Source organism: Salvelinus namaycush, chromosome 15 (assembly GCF_016432855.1).
Source record: "Salvelinus namaycush isolate Seneca chromosome 15, SaNama_1.0, whole genome shotgun sequence".
Classification (NCBI taxonomy): domain Eukaryota; kingdom Metazoa; phylum Chordata; class Actinopteri; order Salmoniformes; family Salmonidae; genus Salvelinus; species Salvelinus namaycush.
In genome coordinates, this window is record NC_052321.1 from 26,442,715 (window position 1) to 26,467,185 (window position 24,471).

General features: G+C 43.5%; 1 protein-coding gene across 1 annotated transcript in view; it reads left to right on the forward strand.

The window, feature by feature from the left end:
• Nucleotides 1-424: 424 nt before the first annotated feature.
• LOC120059911 (gamma-aminobutyric acid receptor subunit beta-1-like) overlaps nt 425-24,471 on the forward strand; it is a 47,511-nt gene continuing 23,464 nt past the window's right edge. The window contains exons 1-3 of the mRNA XM_039008986.1: nt 425-450; nt 557-648; nt 788-855. Coding sequence (XP_038864914.1) covers nt 431-450; nt 557-648; nt 788-855 — 180 coding nt within the window. The 5' untranslated portion in view covers nt 425-430. The remainder of the gene's footprint in view (nt 451-556; nt 649-787; nt 856-24,471) is intronic.

The window sequence follows — 24,471 nt, forward strand, 5'->3', positions numbered from 1 at the left end:
TCTTCAGCCGACCAACACAGGGATACCTGCTTGATGCAAATCTGCTCCGGACACTGCTGTGTCTGCTGAAATGCTCGAATTAGCCGGAGGTGATGGGATCTGCCTAGCATATTGATACGGTTCAGCTACTGCATGCATCCCGGCGACCCCTTCTTGTGCCAGCATCGACAGCTCAAGTGAAACGCGAATACCGTTTTTCTATCGAAGTCGCCGAATTTTTAACGAAATAGCGTGTTTTTGTGCAAATACAATTTGAATGTTGGTAAAACGACGCGCATGCGTTGTCTTGGAATAATTGGGCAGCCTGTGACAAAGTTGCATTTCTGAAATCTTCGCTCAAAGTCATCTATCTCTCTGATCAAAGTTAGTGATGTGGACGGCTTTGGACCGCGGACGCTGGGAGATTTTTTGTCTTTTCCTAATGGTCGCCATGGTCTGCGGCGCTCAAAGGTGAGATCCCACGGGTGTGATGTCTTGTTTCTGCCTGTCTTGCCAGTCCCTTACTCTGCAGTTTTTGATTAAGATTCTGAATCAATACCATATATTTTCCCTTTAGCGCCAACGAGCCTAGCAACATGTCATTTGTGAAAGCGACCGTGGACAAACTGCTTAAGGGGTATGACATTCGTCTGAGGCCTGATTTTGGAGGTAAACTCCTTTTTTCGGGTGAAGTCTACCCAATGTTGGCTAATGACTAATAACAAGTCGCATGCAGATTCATTTGTCGTGTTGGCGATCTGTCTGATTAAAATGCCACTGATACCTGTGTTTTACGTGCGATTTAAAGGTGCCCCTGTGGACGTTGGAATGAGCATAGATATCGCAAGTATCGACATGGTTTCTGAAGTCAACATGGTAAGTAGCCTACCTAATGTTTTTTTTGTAAGGGAGAGATGTGCCTCGTGCAACACATGTTAGATAGGCCTAGTAATATGATAACACAGAACACATGATAACCGCTTGGGTCATATTCTAATGTCTGCAGATGTGCGTCTTCTATGCCACTGTCTTCTAGATGTAATTATAAATCCTTGTATTTTTGTATTTGCCCTTGTTTGGCCACTAGTATAGGCCTAACGTTTTCACGTTAACCAAAATGGTTCACTGCATTTCAGCAGCAAGGAGAGCTACCGCAATGTGTCAAATCCATCCATATGCATTAACTTCCCTGTGGTGTCAGAACCAGTAAAGACAGATAATTACCGATATATATAAAGAGAGAGAGCTTTGGTGCTGCACATCGATTTTTCCAATTTAGCTATTCTACACACGTGTGTACCTACATAACTGTGATGTGTCTTCTATACAGTACACACTCTGACAGAGGATAAAGTGACTAGGAGGAGACTGAAATATTGTGCTGGTTTGGCCTCAATGCAGTAATTACATAACGTTGTCAGTGACTCAACAAGGAGGCCCAGTAGAGACAAATTGTGATGCTGAATTTGGGCACTTAGTGTGTGCATATGAATGCAGCAGCATTGTCAGGGTGCCAGTGATGGATACAAATGAATTCATGCTTGGTTCAACTGGTCTTACATATGTAAAACATAGTAACAGCAGGCATGAGTGTAAAGTGTGTGTGTATGCTTGCATGGAAAGGAAGAAAATACATTTTTTTTGCTCACGCAGTGTTTATGGGATGTCGGGTAAAGTTCAAGGTTTTCATGATGCTACCTAAAACTGCAGTCTTTACAATAATATTGCTCTGGGAGCTTTGGCATTCCCATTTTGATGGTCGAAATGTGGTCTGCAAAGATATGTCTACAACAATTTCTGGGAATGTCATGGGAATATTCTTAAAATGGCTCCGAGTGTCTTAAAACTGCCGGAAAATTGCATGACAACTGGATATAGAGTGGTGTTCTAAGAAAATGTTGCAAACATTTTTTACATTTTGGAAAGTGTCTGGCTGAGTGTTTTGTTATAATTGTACAAATGAGCAGGCATGCTCACAAAACCAACCTGTGTCTGTCTCAGTGTGTGTAAGCAGATAAAAAAAAAAAATATTTACAACAAATAGGAATGTTACAAGAATAAGGAGTATTGAAAACGTTGTGTGTGCTGCCACATGGCACCTACTGCCAATTCACCTTCTGAAGGACACAGTTACACAATCCATGTCTCGATTGTCTCAAGGCTTAAAAGTCCTGCTTTAACCTGTCTCCTCCCCTTCATCTACACTGATTTGAAGTGGATTTAACAAGTGACATCAATAAGGGATCATAGCTTTCACCTATATTCACCTGGTCAGTCTATGTCATGGAAAGAGCAGGTGTTTTGTTTTGTACACGCAGTCTATATACAGTACCAGCCAAAAGTTTGGACACACCTGCTCATTCCAGGGTTTTTTTGTACTATTTTCTACATTGTAGAATAATAGTGAAGACATCAAAACTATGAAATAACACATATGGAATCATGTAGTAACCAAAATAGTGTTAAACAAATCAATATATATTTTCTATTTTAGATTCTTGTAAGTAGCCACCTTTTGCCTTGATGACAGCTTTGCACAATGGTGCCCACAAACTCTTAGGAACTACACAAAGCTGTCCCAACAGCAGAATCTCAACAGCAGTCCCGACACATTACCACTGCTACACCTGGCTATCAGCGGAGCCTTGTCTGGCAGCGAAACAGTTAATTTAGCCTCATTTACTGACTTTAAAAAAAACATAGCTGATATGGCTGACTTGCTTAAACAAATGTGGTTTCTACTGACAATTGAGTATACAAACTGTGGCATAAGGGGACGACAAGCGGATAAGAGGCAATCCGTAATTTAGATTAAGACAATAATGAGCTAGCTAGGACGGACGTAGTCAATATAACTATTTGTTCAGCACTTTTGAAATGTACAGCGGCAGAATTCAGAACATGGACCGTTCTTACAGTGTTCTCCCTATACACCAAGTCAGAACCGAAGGATAAATAAAGGGGGCATATATGCAGACAATGAAATCTCTTACAATATTCGATGATAACATTTCTCTAAAACAGGTTATAGGCTACATGTGCACCACCAAATCAGAACAGGCAAAATTAAGAGGGAAAAATAGACCAATTTATTAGGGTGAAGCACATGGGCTACTAACAGCTTACTATACAACATACACTTAGTATTACTTCCTTAGCTACAGTATACATATCTCCCTGGCATATTACGTAATTTATGCAGCAGCATATAATACATTTTTGGACTCACTGTCACGATCGTCGTAATAACATTCGGACCAAGGCGCAGCGTGATATGGGTTCCACATCTTTTTATTTGTGAAATGCAAAAAAAACAATAAAGAGCAAACGACACGTGAAGCTATGGAGTGCTCACAGGCAACTACACATAAACAGATCCCACAAAAACCCAGTGGAACCATACCAGGCCAACATAGAAATAAAACAACCTAGATTACCCACCTAGTCACACCCTGACCTAACCAAAATAGAGAATAAAAAGGCTCTCTATGATCAGGGCATGACAGTACCCCCCCAAAGGTGCGGACTCCGGCCGCAAAACCTGACTCTATAGGGGAGGGTCCGGGTTGGCATCTAGCGTCGGTGGCGGCTCCGGTGCGCAGCGAAGTACCCACCCCGCTCGCGGATCCGCCAGCATCGGTGGCGGCTCTGGTGCGGGACGAGGAACCCGCTTATCCCGTGGATCCAGCATCGGTGGCGGCTCTGGTGCGGGACTTTGCCCCCGCCCTGACCATGGGTCCGGCCATGGAGCTGGGTTGAACTCCGCACCCGGACTGGGCACCGGCGCCAAGGAAGGCTCCGGCCATGGAGCTGAGTTGGCCGCCGTGCCTGGACTGGGCACCGGCGCAGAGGAAGGCCTTCGAGTAGGACTGGACATCAACGCAGAGGAAGGCTCCTGCCATGGAGCGGGACGCTGTGCCTGGATCGGGCACCGGCGCAGAGGAAGGCTCCGGCCTTGGAGCGGGACTGGACGCCATGCCTGGACTGGGCACTGGCGCAGAGGAAGGCTCTGGCCTTGGAGCGGGACTGGACGCCGTGCCTGGACTGGACATCGGCGCAGAGGAAGGCTCCGGACTTGGAGCAGGACTGGACGCCGTGCCTGGACATCGGCGCAGAGGAAGGCTCCTGCCATGAAGTGAGACTGGACGCCGTGCCCGGACTGGACCCCGACGTGGAGGAAGGCTCTGGCCATGGAGCTGGACTGGACACTGGCGCAGAGGGAGGCTCCTGCCGTGGAGCAGGACTGGACGCCGTGCCCGGACTGGACCCCGACGCAGAGGAAGGCTCCGGCCTTGGAGCTGGACTGGACGCCGTGCTTGGTCTGGGCACCGGCGCAGAGGAGGGCTCCTGCCATGGAGCAGGACTGGAAGCTGTGCCTGGACTGGGCATCGGCGCAGAGGAAGGCTCCTGCCATGGAGCAGGACTGGATGCCGTGCCTGGACTGGGCATCGGCGCAGAGGAAGGCTCTGGACTTGGAGCGAGACTGAACGCCGTGCCTGGACTGGGCATCGGCGCAGAGGAAGGCTCCGGACTTGGAGCGAGACTGGACGCCTGGACTGGACATCGGCGCCGAAGAAGGCTCTGGCCTTGGAACTGGACGCCGTGCCTGGACTGGACATCGGCGCGGAGGAAGGCTCCTGCCATGGAGCAGGACTGGACACCTGACCTGGACTTCGGTGCAGAGGAAGGCTCCAGCCTTGGAGCTGGACTGGACGCTGTGCATGGACTGGGCACCGGCGCAGAGGAAGGCTCTGGCCATGGAGCTGGACTGGACACCGGCGCAGAGGGAGGCTCCTGCCGTGGAGCAGGACTGGACGCCGTGCCCGGACTGGACGCCGACGCAGAGGAAGGCTCCGGCCTTGGAGCTGGACTGGACGCCGTGCTTGGACTGGGCACCGGCGCAGAGGAGGGCTCCTGCCATGGAGCGGGACTGGAAGCTGTGCCTGGACTGAGTTCCGGACCGTGGACCGTCGCAGTAGGTTCCGGACCGTGAACTGCCGCCGTAGGTTCCGGACCGTGAACCGCCGCCGTCGGTTCCGGACTGGGAACCGCCGCCGTAGGTTCCGAACCGTCGCCGGAGGCTCTGGACCGTCGCAGGAGGCTCTGGACCGGGGACCGTCGCCGGAAGCTTCGGACCGGGGACCGTCGCCGGAGGTTCCGGACCCTCGCAGGAGGTTCCGGACTGTGGACCGTCGCAGGAGGTTCCGGACTGGTGACACACACTCCAGGGCATGTGCGAGGAGCAGGCACAGGACGTACCAGACTGGGAAGGCGCACTGGAGGCCTAGTGCGTGGAGTCGGCACAGGTGGTACCGGACTGGTGACACGCACTTCAGGGCAAGTGCGAGGAGGAGACACAGGACGTACCGGACTGGGGAGGCGCACTGGAGGCCAGATACGTGGAGCCGGCCCAGGTGTCACCGGACTGATGACACGTTCCTCCAAACGCCTGCATTGCCGCATACTCCTAGCCAACTCCATTCTCCGGTATCCCTCCTCACACTGTTCCAACGAATCCCAGGCGGGCTATGGTACTCTCCTTGGGTCGACCGACCACCTCTTTATCTCCTCCCAGGTGGTCTCTGGCTCTCTCCTCAGCTCCGCCGACCACCCCGTGTGCCCACCCCCACATTTTCTGGGGGGCTGTTCTTTGGGCTTCCGTTGTGGCAGCGAACCCCGGCGTCGGCGCTGTCCTCCCTTCTCTCCTTGCGTCTGCCACCAAGGAAGGCGATCCTGTCCTGCCAGGATTTCCTCACAAGTCCAGGATCCCTTCACATCCAAGATCTCCCAAGTCCAGGATACCTTCTCCTCCTGGGCATGCTGCTTGGTCCTGGTGGGTTGGGATCTTCTGTCACGATCGTCGTAATAACATTCGGACCAAGGCGCAGCGTGATATGGGTTCCACATCTTTTTATTCGTGAAATGCAAAAAAAACAATAAAGAGCAAACGACACGTGAAGCTATGGAGTGCTCACAGGCAACTACACATAAACAAGATCCCACAAAAACCCAGTGGGGAAATGGCTGCCTAAATATGATCCCCAATCAGAGACAACGCTAAACAGCTGCCTCTGATTGGGAACCATACCAGGCCAACATAGAAATAAAACAACCTACATTACCCACCCTAGTCACACACCCCGACCTAACCAAAATAGAGAATAAAAAGGCTCTCTATGGTCAGGGCGTGACACTCACCTTGTTGTGCTGTGCTCACTTGAACAGGAAGGTGGCGCAGCGGTCCTTCGTGGGCAAATTTTGTCATCAAACTTTGTCATTAAAGTCTAGCATTCTCTAGAGTTATGGTGCTTTCAAAACAACTGGGAACGCGGTGAAAACCAAGGTTGAATCATGATGACGTCAGTGATCTTCAGGTCGTAGCTCTAGAAAGAGGCCAGAGTTCCCGACTTACAATTCCAAGTGGGATGACAGTTCAAAACTTATTTTCCCAGTTGGAGCTCGTTTTACCCAGTTGTCCAGTTCTGAGTCAACAGTTGTTTTGAGCGCGGCAGAAATCATGCTGGATTGCCAGCATTGCCAATGTTGAATGTTTATCATTTTTAGCTTGGAAAAGAGAACCTTAAACCGAGAATTGGGACCACACACCCACTCCACTGAATAGCAGGCTAGTGATTGCTTTGCAATGCTTGCAGTTAGCCACTGATCCCTTCCAAACCACTCATTGTTGAATTTGCGATTTCCAACTTGTTGTGTAATGTTAATGTCCAATGGCCGATGAGCACCGATACGTTTTATCTATAATTTCTCTTCATTATTACTCTTCAATGACAAGGATTAAAAAGGATGTGCCAGTAGATTGTCGACTTGATTCATGATGATGACTGCTAGCTAAGATTGTATGATATTGACATGATCAGTCCAATCAACGCTACTGTAGGTATAACGTGATTTGACGTAGTTTTATCTGTGGCCAATGACCTTGAGCCTTTTTGGATTGGCACTTGTAATGTAATTCTATGGCAGCATCCAGGGGCTTGAATTTTCCAGCTCTCCCCATGAGTGACCGAACACTGAGCCAATCACGGCGCAACTAGAGAACATTACCAACCCCTATGCTCTGTATTTTCCGCTAGCTGCCCCACCACCACAGAAAACACTGATCTAGGCTGAAACACCTGCATTTTGGAGCTGCCTTACTCAAGAAAGCAAAAAAGAGACCATGTTTGTATGGAGGCTTTATTAATTAACTCAATCATAATTTTTATTTTTTACATTGTTTGCAAGCTGATATGTGACACGTATTAATTCCAAAATATCAAGCAAAACAGGCAACCCCCCTCCCCCAACATATATTTTTAATTATAATAATCATCTTTTTTTTTTTTGCAAAAAATGTGCGGCTCAAAACAGGTGGGTCTCTGCAGCTGTCCTGAGTGACGGGTCACCACTGGTGACATGCATGCATATATACAGTGCATTCGGAAAGTATTCAGACCCCTTGACTTTTCCCACAGTTTCAGCCTTATTCTAAAATGTATTAAAATAAATGTTTTTCTCCTCAATCTATACACAATACCCCATAATGACAAAGCAAAAACAGGTTTTTAGATTTTTTTGCCACATTTTCATCATGCTTCTATTGATCATCCTTGAGATGTTTCTACAACTTGATTGGAGTCCACTTGTGGTAAATCCAATCGATTGGACATGATCTGGAAAGGCACACACCTGTCTATATAAGGTCCCACAGTTAGTAGTGCATGTCAGAGCAAAAACTGAGGTTGAAGGAATTACTAAAACATTTCTGCAGCATTGAAGGTCCCCAAGAACACAGTGGCCTCCATCATTCTTAAATGGAGGAAGTTTGGAACCACCAAGACCCTTCCTAGAGCAAACTGAGCAATCGGGGGAGAAGGGCCTTGGTCAATGGTGATCCAGCCAGAGCCCGGACTTGAACCCGTTTTGAACATCTCTGGAGAGACCTGAAAATAGCTGTGCAGTGACGCTCCCCATCCAACCTGACAGAGCTTGAGAGGATCTGCAGAGAAGAATGGGAGAAACTCCCCAAATACAGGTGTGCCATGCTTGCAGCGTTACTCAAGGCTGTAATCTTTGCCAAAGGTGCTTCAACAAAGTACTGACTATACGGTCTCAAAACTTATGTAAATGTGATGTAGATAGATGAGGAGAAAAAACTATTTAATCCATTTTAGAATAAGCCTGTAATGTAACAAAATGTGGGGGAAAATCAAGAGGTCTGAATACTTTCCGAATGCCCATTATGTTATTTATTTTTTATTACAGGTTAAATTATATACTGCAAATCTTGTCACGGTATGGCTTTACTGTAGCTCTGAATATGACGTATGTGTGTGTTGCCTGCGCTTGTTACATACAGTACATGCATATACTGTTGTATGCTATACACACTGGAAATCATGTGGTGTTTTGTGATAGTAACAGGGTGGGATTGCCATGCACTGCCAGCTAGTCAGTCAGTCACTGTGGCTGATCAGCAAAGCTTCCTCCTGGTCAGACTTGGCAGTACTGTGGACATGACACTGGCTAGCAGTATTCTACCAGCAGGACTGAGTCATAACCTTCAGTATACACAAACAGTCTGCAAATCATGCCTGTAGGAAAATCTGGTTAGGCAATAGCATTACAGTAACTCATGTGAAAAGGTTAAACATTTGTCCAATGTTCATCATTGGTAAGGTCCTGAAGATTCTCAACTCTATAGTTCTTTCAAACACACAAATGATATTCAAAATTGCCTCTCAAATACCCATTTTGTTTTTGATTGGTGAACCTTTTCAGTTCAATAATGATAATACCAAAGTAATAGCTATAATAACATATTAATATATCTATAATAGATCATTATATCTTGTTTCAACACAATTGATCATTTATGAAGAACAGACTATTTGCACAAAATTATTATAATTTAGGCTTCGATTCAATCAGATTCTGCATTAACCAGCGGTATCCGACACCCGCATAGCTGTTGTTTTGCCAATGTTAGAGGTGTAACTGCATTGGAGCTGTCAAATCGGTGAGCAGCTGCTCTTGATCATTGTCATGAAGCCACACCCTTCCCACTCGCGTTAAATGTGGTGGGCCGGGCTCGTGCAAGCTAACTTCAGGTTGTCAGTTGAACAGTGTTTTTCCTCCTATACATTGGTGCGGCTGGCTTCCGGGTTAAGCGAGCGGGTGTTAAGAAGCACGGCTACGTGGGTCATGTTTCAGAGGACGCATGACTCGACCTTCGCCTCTCCCGAGCCCGTTGGGGAGTTGCAGCGATGAGACAAGATCGCAATTGGATATCACGAAATTAGGGAGAAAAAGGGGGCAAATTTACAAACAATATATATAGAATAATAATAATAATGACGCTCAAATTGAGAATTGTTCAACTATTCAACAAAATAATGAGGATTTCTATCAGCCTAATTGAGCTGTAGATTACATCTCACATTCCAGTGTTCGAACTTGTAAACAAGCCTGCATGGGATTTCTCTTAATGCAACTCCGTGCGGCCAATGGCAATGTCCGCTTTAGGTATAATGGCAGGAGCTGCTTGTGGATTTGACAGCTCTAATGCAGTTCCGACACCGTCAAAACATCAGCCATGCGGATGTCGGCTAAAGCGGATCTGATTGAATAGACCCTTAGTATCTGTGTTTCCGTTCATTCAACTGGCCATTGAGTATCAATGACAATGCCTCCATACATTTCACATTTGTATATTTTTTCTAATACATCTTTTTTTTGATTGTCTGAAACCCATTAATCCAAAGAAATGGATCCCTTTAATGAGTAGCCTACTATTGAGTTATTTGTGATGTCTGATAGTAGAGTGCATGCAGGAGCTTTACACAGGTGAGCTTCCCTTCTGAAGTTGCCTTTATTGTTAAAAGGCTTCATTTAATTATAAAGTGTAAGTCACAGGATTGCACTTGAACAAAGCCTTTTCCATTATTTACATTCATAGCATTCATACATAAGTCATTTCCACATGAGATACTGAATTTGCCAAGTAAATGTAGACAGAGTTTGCGGAGTCAATGATGAGCTGTCATCTTGAGCCAAGGTTATGAATTGTTTATTAGGTTGGATTCCTACTGACAAAATCTCCTCGCAAAAATGGAAGGTGCTGTTTTCTCTGAGCCGGGTCCAGAGGACTTCTGATTGGATAGCCTAACAGCATGGATGGGTCATTGATTGTGCCTCTGTGGCCTCCCCGGTTTTGCATTTTAATGTGAATGAGACTGGGATGCTGGAGGGGGTTTTATGCTCTGTCTGATGGAGACATTTGGCACCGGCTCTCCTTGAGAAAGGCCACACCGAAACATTAGTCATACTGGTCACAATATAAATATAAATTGATTATATTCTATAGTACGTCTTTGCTATTTCATTGCATGTACTTTACACCCTGCAACATCACTGTCACCCAGTATACTTTTGGGGGGCAAGCACTGCATTTTTTATGACAAGCTACTTGAGATTTGGACTGCACTGGATGTTTGCATCTAGAAAGGTTTCTGAATGTACATTGTACAACCGTATGTTTTCTAAATCACATATCACAAAACCACACCCTCGTTTTCGGTTTTGGAGGGTGCTTACTACGGAATAACTGAGTGGCAGTTACATTTTCACAAGAACCAGTTGCAAAGTTTACAAACTAATGCAGGGGCAGCACTTCCGATTGTGGCTTCGAATTACAGCTCTTCTGGGTTAAACTAAGAGCTGTGTGATCATGTTTTTAAAAATATATATATTTACCTTTTCTCATCTGTTGGCAGGATCTCTCTCTTTCTCCCACCAGAACCCCCCTATCCTGCCAGGTCATTACTTACTTACCTGGTTAAATAAAGGTTGTGAGTAATACCTGACTGTCACTCGACTATCATATTGTAGGTTCTTTGCACCAACGTTCCACCATCAGGTATGCACATCATACTTCTACTATTCTATGCATAAATGACAGCATACTTTTCACTCCAGATAGTCAAGGTTATTGGTCCCACTAAAACGATGTATTTATTACATTCCAGTAAGTATATTGGCAGACTCAGCACAGCTAACCTTCCATTTCAAGCTGCAGTCTTTATCAAGAGCAGTGCATATAGACTACAGCTTTCTTCAGGGGTTTCAATGCTATGAATTGTGTCTGAGGTTCTGCATTCTCTTCAAGACGGTCCTCATGTGCTATCCCTGCTCTGTGGTTCCCTCCCTTCTGCAACGACTGCATTGCAGTCCAATCGAATTCATGAATCTGATCATCAAACTCTTTGTTCTTGCTTTTTTTTATTTTTTTAAGAAACAGGTCCCAGCTTTTTATAAGGTACTGTTCGGGTGTAACTTTAAGCGTTTGATGCTTGAAGGGGTAAGAACAGTTTTTTGTTGTTGTTGTTATGAAAATGAACGTCGCTCAGTCATAGAGGATGTCCCACTTAATGAAACTCCTTTTCTCCCACTTTTGTCAAATTCTCTGCAGACTTCACACCCCATTAGCTTTTCGTTAAAGCTTCTGAGCTAAAGCCGCTTGACTATCCCTGACGGATGCCAACGTACTTCTTTGGTCTAACCCAAAGTGAAATACATTTGTGATAGATTAGCAAAGGAAAAATATAGAGGAGCAAACAGGGAGAAGTGCAAGACACAGCTGACTAAGAAGAGGATTTTATTCAAATAGAAAATCAAGTCTTTGGAAAAGACAACATTTTGAACTAGAAATTACATTCTTTAGAAAATGGGATGCGCAAATGCAAGCGACTCACAGATTTAGCTAAGAAGGCAAGAGGGGCTATAGCTTGTTTAGTAGGCAATTAACAGCCAAGTCATGTAACAGATACAATTATATAGTATGTGAGCTAATCATGGGTTGGAAGAGCAGTTTACACATTCAATATATTATATATGTTGAATTGGGTTATTGGGACATCGTTATGAGACAGTAAATGTGTTGATTTTATTATTCAAGGTCAATCCCCATGCTTACTATGTACCCCTAGAATGCGGCTCGGCATGTGTACTCTAGAATGTGAGGAAATGGGTCAAAATGCATCACAATTACCGAATACAAATTAAAGTAGAATATATATATATATTTCTTGAACATCCATCTTAAAAGCACCCAGCCTAGGCTACATAGACTAGATAAGTGCAAACAACTTATGGTAGCTTTGAGTTCAGATAATGCTAACAGTGGTACTGTATTATTTGCATATAATGCTAGTACTGTTCATTTGCTACAGAGAGATTCATCATAGAGATGTAATGCTATCCTAAGCATGACTATTTCAGGCAAAAGCATTGTATAAAGGCTTTATTTGTATTTTTACCAAATCACAGGAGGGTAATCCTTACTTCTTCAACAAATAATACAACCTTGCAGTGGCATTGAAATTCGTCTGAGGCGGGCCGGGCTGTATGCTGATTTAGCGGCAAAACGTGGCAGTACCAAAAGGATTATACAAGGATATTTCAGGTCATTGTCTCACTCTTACCGACCTTAGTCATCAGACATGCTGTGCTGTCAAAGGCAACCAGCTAGTAACGAGACGACACTGATGCGACATGAGCTGTAGGAGGTTTGCTGTGAGGTCACAAGGGTCAGACTCGTATTCTTCCTCTTCCTGAGTTGAGTGATTGGCTGTGGCAACATTTCTGCCTGAGCGACCTCGAACATTCATTGGAAAAGGGCTGCTGCATGTGTTCAGGTATTGGATAACCTACATTGTTGCTTGTCGCCAGGATGTCACACTGCCTACATGAAAGTAGTGCTTCCCAATGGGGCAGTGTACTACAGAGGTAGTAAAGGCTGCAGGATTTCTGCTCAGTCAGAATAAGTATTTCTAGAGATTAAAGGAGTATTTGATTAAGTTAGTATGTGTTTGAGACTTGATATAATGGATGTCTTGTTTTCAGATTATTTAATAGTCGGATTTCTGCAGGATTGTAGCATCAGAGAGATTTGAGCACTCTTTGCTCTACTTAAGACTTTAAGACTTTACGAAATAGCAGGTCATTCTCCCCTTGTGGCTGGTGTAAGATACTGTAATGAAAATGGTGCTGGGCTGTCTCTTTATCTTTGTCTCTCTACTCCTCTCTCCGACCCACACTCCCTTTCCTTTCTCTTTGGGCTTTCTTCCTTTATCTATACCTCATATTGCGGACTGTACCTAGATTTTAGTGGTTTGTTTGTTTGAAATGTGAGGGCCTCACTTTTTTTACAAGCTTGAGTGACGACAAGTAAAAGTTGTGTTTGTTAGCGATGCACAAAAGCTGTTTTGTTATCATGGCAACCGCTGTGGAATTGCTTTGACTCTGTGTCACAGTCCATTTCTTTTCAGATTTTTGGGAAGATTTGAAAGTAGCATCTCTGTTTCTCAAGGTTAGAGCGGTAGGAGTGCTGCCGCACGTGCACGGTTAGTACAGCCATGACTCTCATAAAGTGACAGCCACACTCAACATACTGTAGAACTCTCTCCCAGGCCCCATGGAAGCCCACTTGTGCCAAAATCAATCAACAGCACAGGCAGGCAGGCAGGCAATAATCGCTTTATTGGGTTGTTAATGAAAATATAGGTAACGCCCTCGCTCTTGTCGACATGTGTGCTATGTTGCGCTGGTTAGCCAAGAAATGTGATTATGCTGAATGAGAACTCCCCATGGTAGGCCCAGTTGTTAGTATGAGGAAGCTTACGAACCCCCACTACTCCTCCTGTCATGGCACCTTATGTATCTCCACTGCAGCTACTGTATTGAGCACCTTATGAAGCCCTCATAGTGGCTTGTGGTCAGGAGTTATTGATCTGTTTGGGAGATTGATGTGTCCGCCGCCTTCTAAGGATGAGGATTTATGTGATGCTCTGCCGATAGCACTTCATCTCGCCAGTGGGAAAGATCAAGGTGTCAGGGGTGGGTTCTCTGTTCAAACAACTTCATCTCAGCTCAAAATCTGTTGCCCATGCTACTGTATGCTATGCCATGATCAGGAGTCCAAGCACTGAGGACGCAGGAGCCCACCTGGGTTTGATTGACAGTTTTATTTTATTTACCCCTGGAAAAGAACAACCAAGGCACTGCACAATCAATCAATCAAATGTATTTATAAAGCCCTATGTACACCAGAAGATGTCACAAAGTGCTACACAGAAACGCAGCCTAAAACCCCAAACAGCAAGCAATGCAGATGTAGAAGCACGGTGGCTAGGAAAAACTCCCTAGAAAGACAGGAACCTAGGAAGAAACCTAGAGGACAGTGTAGGCGCACAGTGTAGGTGCTAGAAGTCGACCGATTAATCGGAATGGCCAATTTTTTTTTTTACACCTTTATTTAACTAGGCAAGTCAGTTAAGAACACATTCTTATTTTCAATGAAGGCCTAGGAACAGTGGGTTAACTGCCTTGTTCAGGGGAAGAACGACAGATTTTTACCTTGTCAGCTTGGGGATTCGTTTTTGGAACCTTGCGGTTACTAGTCCAATGCTCTAACCACCTGCCTTACATTGCACTCCACGAGGAGCCTGTATGGCAGGCTGACTACCTGTTACGCGAGGGCAGCAAGAAGCCAAGGTAAGTTGCTAGCTAGCATTAAACCTATCTTATAAAAAAACAATCAATCTTAACATAATCACTAGCTAACTACACATGGTTGATATTACTAGTTTATCTAGCGTGTCCTGCGTTGCATATAATCGATGCGGTGCCTGTTAATTTCTCATCGAATCACAGCCTACTTCGCCAAACGGGTGATGATTTAGCACTGTCGTTGCATAAAACCTAACCATAAACATCAATGCCTTTCTTTAAAATCAATACACAAGTATATATTTTTAAACCTGCATATTTAGTTAATATTGCCTGCTAACATGAATTTATTTTCTTCTTTCTTTATAATTAGGGAAATTGTGTCACTTCTCTTGCGTTCCATGCAAGCAGTCAGGGTATATGCAGCAGTTTGGGCCGCCTGGCTCATTGCGAACTGTGTGAAGTCCATTAATTCCTAACAAAGACCGTAATTAATTTGCCAGAATTGTACATAATTATGACATAACATTGAAGGTTGTACAATGTAACAACAATATTTAGACTTAGGGATGCCACCCGTTAGATAAAATACGGAACGGTTCCGTATTTCACTGAAAGAATAAACGTTTTGTTTTCGAAGTGATAGTTTCCGGATTCGACCATATCAATGACCAAAGGCTCGTATTTCTGTGTGTTATTATGTTATAATTAAGTCTATGATTTGATATTTGAAAGAGCAGTCTGACTGAGCAATGGTAGGCAGCAGCAGGCTCGTAAGCATTCATTCAAACAGCACTTTTGTGCGTTTGCCAGCAGCTCTTCGCAATGCTTCAAGCATTGAGCTGTTTATGACTTCAAGCCTATCAACTCCTGAGATTAGGCTGGTGTAACTGATGTGAAATGGCTAGCTAGTTAGCGGGGTGCGCGCTAATAGCGGTTCAATCGGTGACGTCACTCGCTCTGAGACTTGGAGTAGTTGTTCCCCTTGCTCAGCGATGGGTAACGATGCTTCGAGGGTGGCTGTTGTCGATGTGTTCCTGGTTCGAGCCCAGGTAGGGGCGAGGAGAGGGACGGAAGCTATGTCACACTGCCTACACTGCCTTACACTGGCAATACTAAAGTGCCTATAAGAACATCCAATAGTCGAAGGTATATGAAATACAAATGGTATAGAGAGAAATAGTTCTATAATTCCTATAATAACTACAACCTAAATCTTCATACCTGGGAATATTGAAGACTCATGTTAAAAGGAACCACCAGCTTTCATATGTTCTCATGTTCTGAGCAAGGAACTTAAACGTTAGCTTTTTTACATGGCACATATTGCACTTTTACTTTCTTCTCCCAACACTTTGTTTTTGCATTATTTAAACCAAATTGAACATGTTTAATTATTTATTTGAGGCTAAATTTTATTGATGTATTATATTAAGGTAAAAGAAAAGTGTTCATTCAGTATTGTTGTAAATGTCATTATTACAAATTAAAAAAAATACAAATTGGCCGATTAATCGGTATCGGCTTTTTTGGTCCTCCAATAATCGGTATCGGCGTTGAAAAATCATAATTGGTCGACCTCTAGTAGGTGCAGAGTTTTGAGTCCCAGTGCCCCTCCCAAATTCACTTCAATAAATCCTATGGTGATTTTCCTATAGTCTCTGGTACAACATTTATATTACTGCAGTAACTACAGTATGAGAGAGTCATGGGGTGTCTGGTTGGGTCCTTGTACTCTAAAGATTTCATCTCTCTGAAAATAGTGAGGGAGTAGGGAGTCAGTGACACTTTAAACTGAGATGATGACTCAAAGACGGTGTCAGAGTGTCTGTTTCTCCATTTTTTTGTCATGTGCCATATTAAAGTTGGGTTGCTCAGTGATATGTATGCAGAGTAATTGGTGACATTTCCCCCATACAAGGCAGACTGCTGCAGTGGAACTGCTCTCTTTCTTTGTGCTCTCTCGCCATTCAGGCCTGGAAATAATGCAGATGAGGAGATGAGTGGAGACATTCTTGCGCTAAGAGCTCTGTGAGATGAATTTAAAGCGAGTTACTTCATTTTCTTTAACCCCTTGGTGAACCTGATCCAGAACAGATGGGTGAATTTTGCGTTTAATCTAATCTGTCACTGGCTCTGTCTGTACTGTACTATACTGCACTGTCTGTACTGCAATGTACTGGTACGGTACCATACAGTGCTGCCTATCTGTAGTACAGTACACTGGTCCTTTTTTATGAAGCAGTCAGAGTGCATACTGTTTACCATCTTGTTCTGCAGAAGTAGCCTATGAATTCACAAAATGTTAGTGTGAAGAAACTTTGGGTGTCTTGCTGCTTATTTGTAAGCCTTTTTAGTAAAACAATGTGAAATCAAACAGCATTCCCAGGTCTTTTTTAGTCAACCATTGTAAAATCAAACAGCGTTCAACAATGCATATTAGAAAGCTCTTGTGTTTGATAGCAAGTGAGAAAATGAGAGATCTAGCATTTCATGGATCCATTTTGTAAATAAGATTGAGAGCTAAGATTTCATCACACAGAGAGTACGCAGAGCCTTTTAACAGCGTTCTAGTGTAACTTCATAGACTCTGTCAGAATTCCAGACCCATTAGACTGGAGGTTAATGGTTCCCCATCTGATTAGATGTCGAGCAGCATTTCCTATAAGGAACATCATGGGTACTGCCCAGCCAGTGGGAGCGTGGGATAAAACATGAGGCTGCCGACAGTGCGGAGCGACAGAGGGCACTCAGGTTTAATGCTTCATGTAATCATTCTCCACTGACCTAAACCTCTCTGGAAATCTGAAAGATAGAAAGTCACAAGGGAAAGAAAGTCTGAGAAAGGCTTTTCTGATCTCCGCACCACCAAGAGAATCTCAATAAGTTTATTGAATTGTCACTTTCTTACATGTGTATGACTTTATATAGAGGTGTTGGCATGGAAACAAGGGAGAGGGTGGTGATTGGTTTAAGGGACAGGAAGACGTGGTCATGGGTGGGTGGGTGGCAGGGAGTGGCGCATATGGAGGTGTGCAATAGATGTATAGACCCCTGAGTTCAGGTTAAATTCATTTGAAATCCAGCCAACTCCATGTCTAATTCATTTAGTCAATTGATTGGAATTTAGTTTAATTTGACCCCATCTCTGGTATCCATACATATACATTTTATGCAAGACCTGTGTCTGCACAATCAATGTACATCCTGACCATTAAACCAATCACAACCCTCCTTCTATCCAAGGACATATAACACAAGCTTCAGTCCACTCAAATCGCAATATAGTCAGTCACCTGCAGTAACACATAGTTACACAACCTGATGAGTTCTTAGTTATGCTGTGCACCCAAGTTGCACTCATGTCTCGAAAGCACATTGACTTGACGACTCGAATCTTGCTCAATAACTCATTGACAGTAAATTAATGAAGAGAAGTCTTGGATGACCTTGAAACACAACGACACAACATTATACAGGTTTTTAAATGCAAGCAGAGCTAAACATTTTTACTAAGCAGGCTGGTAATTCCTCTGACTTGTGACAACCACTTGGTGGGATCTTTAAATTTGATTGACAGGTGAGAGTCTTGGGTTGTGTGCTTGACTTTTCTTCATTGGCATGTCCGATGAAGCTGCAAAGACCTTTGTCAAAAACTTTCCTCAGTGGGACTGAATGGTGTATAATGTCTGTTTTTGTCAGGGATCCAACCATGTTTGGAAAGTGTAACAGCAGGACAAGTCCTATGCAACATTTCCACACAAGACACAAGCATAGGAAATGATCAGAAGATTATACTACAGAAGAACAGAGGAATAGATGCAGACATTTTGTAGTCTTTTGAGGGAGCTGTACACCATAGTGACATTTGGTATTTTGTGTGTGTGTTTGTTTACTTGCATGTGTGCGTCCATGCATGAATGCATGAGTGAATACTGCAATGATGCCCAGAAAAATCTGAAACAAGGCTGCTCTCATGCTATGAGCACTATTCATCCAATGAATATCTGCAGACCCAGTTGCCAGCGACTGTTTTCATTATTATTGCCAAATGCTGCAGAAGTTTTTACAGTAACTAGGCTGGAAGGGAAGACTGCACCGCCATCTCTACCCCTCTCCTCCCACCCTCTCTCCCTCTATCCTGTGATGTATTACAGTCTGCAACCCGTAGATGGGCATGGATTGGGAGGAATTAGGTCACGAAGAAGCACACTGCAGAGGGGATAGCGCGGTGCTTACGTGCGTAGGAGAGAGCCCATGTTGTCGTCCGCGGTGCGGTGAAAGATGGAGAGGAGTAGGGGCGCGCTCACTTACAGAGTGCCTATCATACATCAACAAAGGAAATGGGAGGGAGAGGAAACATGCCAAGGGCAACGCCTGCCCCTGTTTCTCTTCCTGTGTGTGTGTGTGTGTGTGTGTGTGTGTGGTGTGTGTGTGTGTGTGCAGTGCAGCAGCGGGCACTCTGCTTTAGCTCTCTCATATGCATAACGGTATTCCGCTCACATTTAAGACTTTCTGCTGTGGAAACACTGAGGTGCTAGAGTGATGATGGAAAAGCGGGCGTCTAGGGGAACAGCTGTTTCTAATAATAGAATCCAAGGAAAATGTTCATCCCCAATGAGGGACAGAGCTGCAACGTCCCCCTTTCTCTCCTCCTCTCTCCTCCTTTTCTCTGTTCCCAGCCTTATGAGGCAGCAGTTCTCACTTAAAGCTATGTCATCCCAGGTTTATGTTGCTCATTAACAGTTTCTGTAGATTTGTAATTCCCCTATCTGTAATTTATTGTTTTACATGTACGGTAATTGGTTTGTATCTGTACTTTACTGATTAGCCTTCTAAATCTATCATGTTTTTTTCATACAATTCGCAGGTTCTCCAATATAGTCATTAATCTGTTAATAATATCTTATTCGTGCAAATTTGAGTATGACAGCCTGTATTTAATTGATTATATGCTTATATGGACTGAGAGGACCAACTCAATTACAGGATGGTTCCATCTTTTGTGTAATAGTGAAAGTAAATACTGTTACATCTGCATTCTAGAAGCAGTTATCACTTACACATGGCGGAGGGTTGACAGGTACAGATCTCTTGGCCTTGATCATACACATCAATCTCGTATTGGCATTTATCAAGTATCAACGTTCTGAAGCAACTTTTTAAAATTACCAGCGCGGTCTAAGCAAAAGCAGTAGACACGCTTTAAAGCAGACAAATAATTTAGTGTGTTCGCATTTTAAAACATTAAGTTTGTCCTTGGATAACCAGCTTATTGTTCCTTCATCTGTGAATAAGAAAGAAAAATGTGGAAATGTATCTCCAATAAGCTTTTTCTTCATGAAAGTTTATTTCCCTGAAGCATGTTCTGAAATGCCTGCATAAGCATCTTTGCAAACTGCAACTAATGCTGGAAAGCTTGAACGCTGTGAGTGGAATCTTAACTGCAGCTTTGCAACCCAGATTAGACTGATAGAAACCGGAGTGATGCAACTCTCCCCTGCCAGCCCTCAGAAAAGGTTACCAGCAGTTAAGTGAAGCATTTTGAAGTGCGTTTCATCAAAATGCCTGCAAGGCTTTTTGGATGGCTGTTATAAATGATCTCCATTCATTTTTAATCATTTGGTTTTGTTTGTCCTGTTTTCTGCTGTCCCCTCAACCACAAGTCTTCAGATTGGGAAAAGATGCCGCAGTGCTGTCACTTGGATCAAACCCCAGCAGTGGATCAAAAATAGCAGATTTTAAGACGGCCCCAGAACAGAGCCCTGGAGAACACCTCATTTGACCTTCGATAACACATCTAAAGAGAGAGCTAATTGAACATATAGATAAAGTATTCAACCGTTACAATTAGTATCTTCAAAGGCAATGGCATTTAATGTATACTGTATATAACAAAGAACTTTAAAATGAAAAAATCTTTCCCACAGTATGTTTTACTTTTTGCTCTTCTATTTATACGTAATTCTCTCTGTAATTTCACACTGGTGCAAACGCTAGACAAATCTGGCACACCATTTTCAATATCAACAGAGTACCGAATTACAACAAACACAGTTGAGATCTTTCTCATACAGATGTTTTGCTGTTGCTGGCACGTCTTTTTCTCAAAGACCTTGAGTGATCTTGAGGACCTTATGCACCGTGGCAACCGTCTCTGTCACCTAATGATCAGCTCTGTTATTATCATTCCATACCCTCCCCTCTCTCTCACACACTGTGATGCACACCAATTGATATGCAAGGGAAGTTACCCTCTGATATCGGACAGTGTGTTTATGGCAGAGACAAAATATTAGCTCTTTGCATTGCACCTCAGGTTTATTGACACATCATCCTTCTTCTTTCTCATTGTCTTATCTAAACTATCTCGAAAACCGACTTAACCTTCCGGCTTAGCCATTGATAGACACAACAATAGCTCATGTCGGCATCAAGCTTATCATGACTGTGCATGTAGCTTTTTATAAAGCCTTTATGCATCCCTCAAGTATACAGCGCCTATCATAAGTATTTACCCTCTTAGATATTTTCACATTTTGTTGAGTTACAATGTGGGATTGAAATAGATGCAGTCAAATGACCAAAGCGCCCTCTAGAGGCCTCATGGGTGGAATGTTATTAATATTAATACGTTTCTTTCTTTTTTTCACAGAAAATCTGATGTTTCTATGTCAAATGGTTTTGTTATATTTCTGTCTTCTGTGATGTATATAAAGTGTAATATTGGGATGCAAACTCAAAATGTAATACATATATCTGACACGGTACAGATGTCTTATTATTTTATGCGCATAACCAAATCAAATGTATTTATATAGACCTTCTTACATCAGCTGATATCTCAAAGTGCTGTACAGAAACCCAGCCTAAAACCCGAAACAGCAAGCAATGCAGGTGTTATGTGCTATGTGTTACCCTGGTCACCATAGAAGCACCCACCCGCAGCACGCGCTCCAGCAGGTATATTTCACTGGTCACCCCCAAAGCCAATTCCTCCTTTGGCCACCTTTCTTTCCAGTTCTCTGCTGCCAATGACTGGAACGAACAGCAAAAATCGCTGAAGCTGGAGACTCTTATCTCCCTCACTAACTTCAAGCACCAGCTGTCAGAGCAGCTCACAGATCATTGCACATAGCCCACCTGTAAATAGCCCATCCATCTACCTCATCCCCATACTGTATTTATTTATTTATTTTGCTCCTTTGTACCCCAGTATCTCAACTTGCACATCCATCTTCTGCACATCTATCACTCCAGTGTTTAATTGCTACATCTTAATTACCTCGCCACTATGGCCTATTTTATTGCCTTACCTCCCTTATCTTACCTCATTTGTACACACTGTATATATACTTTTTCCCCTACTGTATTATTGACTGTATGTTTGTTTATTCCATGTGTAACTCTGTGTTGTATGTGTCAAACTGCTTTGCTTTATCTTGGCCAGGTCGCAGTTGTAAATGAGAACTTGTTCTCAACTAGCCTACCTGGTTAAATAAAGGTGAAATAAAAAATAAAAACATGTGTGAAGTGTATACTTTTGTTTCAAAGTAGATTTGTTTAAGACTACCAAGAAACACTCTGTGTGACCCTGATTTAACTCGCTGCAGTAAAAGGTCGATTTTTGGGGTCTACACAATCGCTCTTAGATTTTTTCACATTTTGTTGAGTTACAATGTGGGATTGAAATAGATCTACACAAAAAAAAAAAATCCCACTTTTATTTAACCAGGTAGACTAGTTGAGAACAAGTTCTCATTTGCAACTGCGACCTGGCCAAGATAAAGCAAAGCAGTTCGACACATACAACAACACAGAGTTACACATGGAATAAACAAACATACAATCAATGATACAATAGAAAAATCTATATACAGCATGTGCAAATGAGGTAGGATAAGAGGTAAGGCAATAAATAGGCCATGGTGGCAAAGTAATTACAATATTGCAATTAAACACTGGAATGGTAGGATGTGCAGAAGATGAATGTGCAAGTTGAGATACTGGGGTGCAAAGGAGCAAGATAAATAAATACAGTATGGGGATGAGGTAGATTGGATGGGATATTTACAGATGAGCTATGTACAGGTGCAGTGATCTGTGAGCTGCTCTGACAGATGGTGATTAAAGCTAGTGAGAGAGGTAAGAGTCTCCAGCTTCAGGGATTTTTGCAGTTCGTTCCAGTCATTGGCAGCGGAAAACTGGAAGGATAGGCGGCCAAAGAAGGAATTGGCTTTGGGGGTGACCAGTGAGATATACCTGCTGGAGCGCGTGCTACGGGTGGGTGCTTCTATGGTGACCAGTGAGCTGAGATAAGGCGGGGCTTTACCTAGCAGAGACTTGTAGATGACCTGGAGCCAGTGGGTTTGGCGACGGATATGAAGCGAGGGCCAGCCAACGAGATCATACAGGTCGCAGTGGTGGGTAGTATATGGAGCTTTGGTGACAAAACGGATGGCACTGTGATAGACTGCATCCAATTTGCTGAGTAGAGTGTTGGAGGCTATTTTGTAAATGACATTGCCGAAGTCGAGGATCGGTAGGATGGTCAATTTTACAAGGGTATGTTTGGCAGCATGAGTGAAAGATGCTTTGTTGCGAAATAGGAAGCCGATTTTAGATTTTATTTTGGATTGGAGATGTTTAATGTGAGTCTGGAAGGAGAGTTTACAGTCTAACCAGACACCTAGGTATTTGTAGTTGTCCACATATTCTAAGTCAGAACCGTCCAGAGTAGTGACGCTGGACGGGCGGGCAGGTGCGGGCAGCGATTGGTTGAAGAGCATGCATTTAGTTTTACTTGCATTTAAGAGCAGTTGGAGGCCACGGAAGGAGAGTTGTATGGCATTGAAGCTCATCTGGATGTTAGTTAACACAGTGTTCAAAGAAGGGCCAGAGGTATACAGAATGGTGTCGTCTGCGTAGAGGTGGATCAAAGAATCACCAGCAGCGAGAGCGACATCATTGATGTATACAGAGAAGAGAGTCGGCCTGAGAATTGAACACTGTGGCACCCCCATAGAGACTGCCAGAGGTCTGGACAACAGGCCCTCCAATTTGACAAACTGAACTCTATCGGAGAAGTAGTTGGTGAACCAAGCGAGGCAATCATTTGAGAAACCAATTGAAAAGAAAATTCTGTAAATAATCAGACATAATAAATTGCATGGACTTACTCTGTGTGCAATAATAGGAATTAACATGATTTTCAAATTAATACCCCATCTCTGAACCCCCCACACACAATTATCTATAAGGTCTCTCAGTCGAGTACTGAATTTTATGCACAGATTCAACCAACTTGAAAATGGCTGTCAACAACCAACTTGACCAAGCTTGAAGAATTTTGAAACTAATAATGGGCAAATATAGCATAGTCCAGGTGTGCAAAGCTCTTAGAGATTTACCCCAAATATGTTTTTAACATCTATTGACTCAGGGGGTGCATACTTACAGTATCTAATCAAGATATATTAGTGTTGTATTTTTTATTAGTAAAAAAAATGTTTTTTTTTACTAATACTCACAAAATGAGTATTTTGTGTGGATCATTTGACAAAAAATTGCAATTAAATACATTTTAATCCCACTTGTGACAATTCAAATGTGAAGAAGTCCAAGAAGGGTGAGTACTTATGATAGGCACTGTAAGTGTAAACCGAGAGAACAACAGAGTAAACAGGTGAAAGTTCAAAGTGAAGTTAGATTGACGTTTGGGGTGCTGACGCAGGGGTATAGAGAAAGGGGAGAGTTTGAGGACCGAACGGATGGTGTGACAGGAGTGACCATGGGGCAGGTGATGGAGGTAGAGTACTGTAGATGCTCAGCCCCTCCAAGGAGCAGAGGGGCCAAATGGAGCGGGCATAAGAGTCGCCTGTTTGCTGTGCTTAATAAGAACTGACGTTACACAACTTCATTCACCTCAGCAGTACGTGGCCTTATTGCAGAGTCTGTGGTTGTGCCAAGTTATTTTTAAAAAGA